Genomic DNA, 4,490 nt, shown 5'->3' with positions numbered 1-4,490 from the left:
CACACACACACACACACACACACACACACACACACACACACACACAATTTTAACAGTTGGATGAAAAAAAATGCTTCTTTTCCTCTGCCAGGCCTTTACAGCAGCTGCCTTCATTTGTTGCCTGTTTGTGGGTCTTTCAGGATTCAGCTCTGAGGACCTCTGCTCTGCTCGGGTCATTACCTGTTTGCACTGATTGTTTTCTCAGGCTGAATCTGAGCAGAGAGTACAGCCTGCAGCCAAAGAGTCACGCTAAAAAGAAAGTACACTGCATTCAAACTATGATTACATAGTGAGTGATAGGGCTGTTCCATATAACGATATGTATCGGATGACGATATAAAAATGTCTATCGTTTGTTTCATGGTGTCACAAAATAAACTGTTTATTTTTTCACCGTTTTGATGGTCACTGTAGTGGCTATATAAATAATTAAAGTTCTCTCTTTCTCTTATATTTAATATAACCACACTACAGACGGACAAGCGCCTGTTTTTATGGGTTGTCGTTAGCAACAACGACAGTAAAACCATCGCGTCACATGTCCGCTTGCTTATTTTCCACATAAACCTTTCACAATAAAGCTCAAGATCCTGTTGAGACTTTTCAAAATAAACGGAATCACGTGAAAGATGCAGAGTGTTTACGGATGAGAAGCCAAAAAGAGCCGTCAGGTGCTAAAAAATAAACCTTAGACTCAAACGTTAGAACAGGCTTTCCCCTGCAGCACGCCGTGTAATAAATACTCACAAAGAAAACAGCAGCCGATACAACCTATGTCTAAAAATGTGCAGTTTCATGCATCAGTTAAAACACCCGACTCCAGCTACATGACGCCCAGCTGGAAACACTTCAGCAACCCGAGATTCACAGAATTTACAGAAAATATTACATTACATTTTTTGTGATTTATATCGTTATCGATAGATGTTTTATATCAGGATATGAGAGTTTGGTCATATCGCACAGCCCTAGTGAGTGATGATGAGTGAGCTATCCCACAGGAAGGCAGGACGTCACTCGTCATTCTGTAACCACTGAACTTATCAGAAGGTAGTGTCTGCTGCAGGTGAGGTGAAAGCAGTCACTTTCTTTGTGACAGCTTTTTTACCACCAGTGGACAATATCACACACAAACACACCCCCCACACACACACACCCCACACACACACTGTGCTGTCTGCCTGCTGTCACCACTGTCGTTTGCTTTTAATATTAGTAACACAAGCAAAATCATATTTTTCCAGCTAAAATCTTTTCACTTCCTTGAGATTGTTGATTACTGCGAACTTCCTTTTTATGTTTATTCTTTTTCCTTTTGTTTTAATGTATCTGATATTTCGACCCCTCTGTTTCCAAAGCTATAATCTGGAGCTGATTTTCACACGAATCTGTTTGTACGGTTCACTGAAAATATCTCTCTGTTTTTGTTCATAGTGACCTTTAATTTGTAAAAGCCTGAAAAAGTTTTTACTTTCAAAATTCAGAAATGTGTTCCTCTGGTTATTGTGCACAGTTAATGTTCATGAGCATCACTAGGGATGGAGAAAAAACTGATACGGGATAAAATTGCAATATTTTTTATGGTGATTTTGTATATATATATGGATATTTAATAAAATACAGTAAAATACTCTGTGAATACCACCAACGAGCATTAAAAAATATCATTGAAAAATATCATTTTTCATCACATAAATCTGTGATTTACAAACACCGAGGTTCACACCCTCTTGTTCGATCATTGGCTAACGACATGTGAGTGACAGCTCGTTAGCCAATGAGCATGCAGTTTCATACCATAGATGGTCCTCCATTTTTTTCTAGAAGTGTTTTTTGGGAGCTGTGGCTGTGGCCTCCCACCTGGAAGCCCCATCCATGTTTTATACTGTCTGTGTTGGCGCTCCTCTAGCGTGTTCTCCCACCTCACCCAGTGGAAGCTGGGTTAAGCTCCAGTGCCCTGTGGTTAAGCCGGGACATGGATGAACGTGCTGAATATTTACTGCATGTGGAATGAGTGAAAAATCAAACTTGAAAAGTGAACTAAATTAGTGTCAAGTTCAATAAGGGGCGGCAGTCTGATTTGTTTGTGTGTGATTTTGGACTCTTTATTGTCTCGGTGTTTATTTCACAGCTCTACTCCTTCCTCCTGCCTCAAAGCTTTGTGTCTTTATGATGCAGCTGACTCTCAGCTGTGGGACAAATTGTTGCTTTAATGCCCTTTAAAGCGCTGCCATCATAAGTGCATGTGATAATAGAGTTTCTCTCTGCATGCTTAACATTGAGCAGAGATAGAACAAATCGCCAGTCATTAAATTTAACTTGTACAGAAACCTTCAATTATCTCATCTTTGGGCCTGAATCGTGGCTGCACCTGAGCTCTTCACATCAGCTCTGCAGGACAAAAGCAGTGAGCACTCTTCAGCAAACACGCTGATCCTGTAAGAAAAGAAACGTTCGAGCGTCGTTCCAGCAGAGTGAAGTCTCAGACCTGAATCCCTCCTGGCTGACTGAGGCATCTCATTGTGGAGTTAGCCTTGAGATGCTTCACAACGATTTCACATTGTGTGGGAGCTTTTGTCGGATGCCGTGCTGTGTCGGCAGCAGACGGAGCAAGAGCAGTAAATGGGAGTGTTTCTGCTTAATTAAGTGCAGACCCTGTGGGAAGATAATGAATCAGTGCTTGTAATTTCTACCAAACGTTTTAAAGAGAAAAAACATGAAGAGATCTGGTCAGCGATGCGTTGCTTTATCTGTGATTAATCTTTAAAAAAGATTTCTCACAGATAATTTGCAAGGGCACCTCGATCAATCCACGTACAATGCACAAGCTGCCCCTCTGAGACAGACGGGAGGGTACTTATCACAATTCTGAACATTATAATAAAAGTACATATTTCATCCACGTATGGCAGAGTCAGTCCCGGTGCAGGATGGGAGACGGTGTGTGAATTATAAAACATATATTAACTGTGTTTTCCAGGCTTCAGTGGTGAAAGCAGCAACTCGAGATGCTTCCATACAAAGAGCCGTCTGGGTCAAGTAAGTCAGTTTTTCAAAGCAGACATTTAATCTGATTTATTTTGGACAGTGAAATCAAACACTTCCTCCTCTGATTTATTGCCACTGAAATAAAAACAGATCAAATTTGTCACGTCCATCACTGTCCTACAGGAACTGTAGTAGTGTATAGTAGACCTATGAAAACTGAGCAGGATGTAATGGGTGAGGTCAAACACTGTCCCTGCAAATACTCCTGATGCATGTGAAACTGCTTCTCTAATCATTAAAGTGGCTTTCAAATGTCATGAACACGCGTGGCGCCGTGTGCCAATGCCAGTGTGGCAAACCCTGCACTCAGTGTGGTTACACGTCAGTCTGGTTGGTTTTATGAACGCCATGTTCACAACTTCCTGTCACAAAGAAAAGGAGCTTGGCGTTGCTGCTATCTGCCTGCTAGCATGTGGTTGCTAACATCTTACAACCATTATCGGCTGGTGTACGTTAAATAAACCAAAAAAACTAATGAGTAGTTTAACCAACTAGCAACATTTAAACTTGTGGTTGACCAGAAGTTTATTTACAATGGTTCTTTGTCCAGAAGGTAACATTAGCATGCTAACATTGTCCCACAGACAATGCTAGCATGCTAACAGTACAGAGTTGCAGTTCTTAAAAAGTCACAGGATGTATTCATTGTGAGGGTTACCTACTTTGTCCAGTATCACATTTGGACTTCAGATGCACAGTGACTGAGCTCACCTAGTAAAACAGAGGAGGCTGAACAGGCTGGACTTCCTTAAATGCAACGTTCCTTTATTTATTCAGCAAACAAATACACTCTGTATAAAAATAACACAAGTTAGCGTGATAATTTCCATGTACCAGGGAAATAAAATGGTAAAATATTAATAATTGCTTATTCAAATACAGGACATTGAATGATTGCACTAATCTAAAGGCTAATAATGTTATTATAATTCATGACAGTGCAGTCTAAGTATAGTTAGCAGGTAATAACTGTTAAGATATTTCAGCACAAACTTCGTGGTCAAGGACACAAAGTTTGTGTAATATTCATTGAGTGGGTCCGTGAATGTCCAGCATGCATGGAGGTGATGTGATTCAATGTCACATTCAGTGTAATTTATTATTGAAGTATTCTGATTGATTGTGATTTGGTTCAGTAAGCCTGGAGTCTGGATTTTACCATCGTGACTTATGCAATAGAAGCAGAAACAAGACAAACTGGGAGACATTGATTTTCTCCTGAAAATATTCAGGCTTAGATATTCTACTAGACTCAGGTACGTGTTCAATGCGTGGCATGGAAGGAGAGTGGCAGCCTGGGTGGAGGCGTGTTCGCTGTGTGATGGGGAATCAGCTGTCCACGGTGCTAGCACCACGGGCTCCTGCTGCAGCTGCTGCTTAGATGTGTTGGAGTGTTCAGATAATGTTTAGCTTTTCGTATAAAGCACCCATCATATTCTTTT

At 40.8% G+C, this 4,490-nt stretch overlaps 1 protein-coding gene across 1 annotated transcript in view; it reads left to right on the top strand.

Annotated features, from left to right (window-relative positions):
• The window catches only part of znf408 (zinc finger protein 408), a 27,264-nt gene that overhangs the window by 3,970 nt on the left and 18,804 nt on the right, over nucleotides 1-4,490 (top strand). The window contains exon 3 of the mRNA XM_005746670.1: nucleotides 2,981-3,039. Coding sequence (XP_005746727.1) covers nucleotides 2,981-3,039 — 59 coding nt within the window. The remainder of the gene's footprint in view (nucleotides 1-2,980; nucleotides 3,040-4,490) is intronic.

This window comes from Pundamilia nyererei, unplaced genomic scaffold (genome assembly GCF_000239375.1).
Source record: "Pundamilia nyererei isolate P.nyererei 1_Seehausen unplaced genomic scaffold, PunNye1.0 scaffold00181, whole genome shotgun sequence".
NCBI classification, from domain to species: Eukaryota; Metazoa; Chordata; class Actinopteri; order Cichliformes; family Cichlidae; genus Pundamilia; species Pundamilia nyererei.
This window is presented reverse-complemented; position numbering and strand designations above follow the sequence as displayed.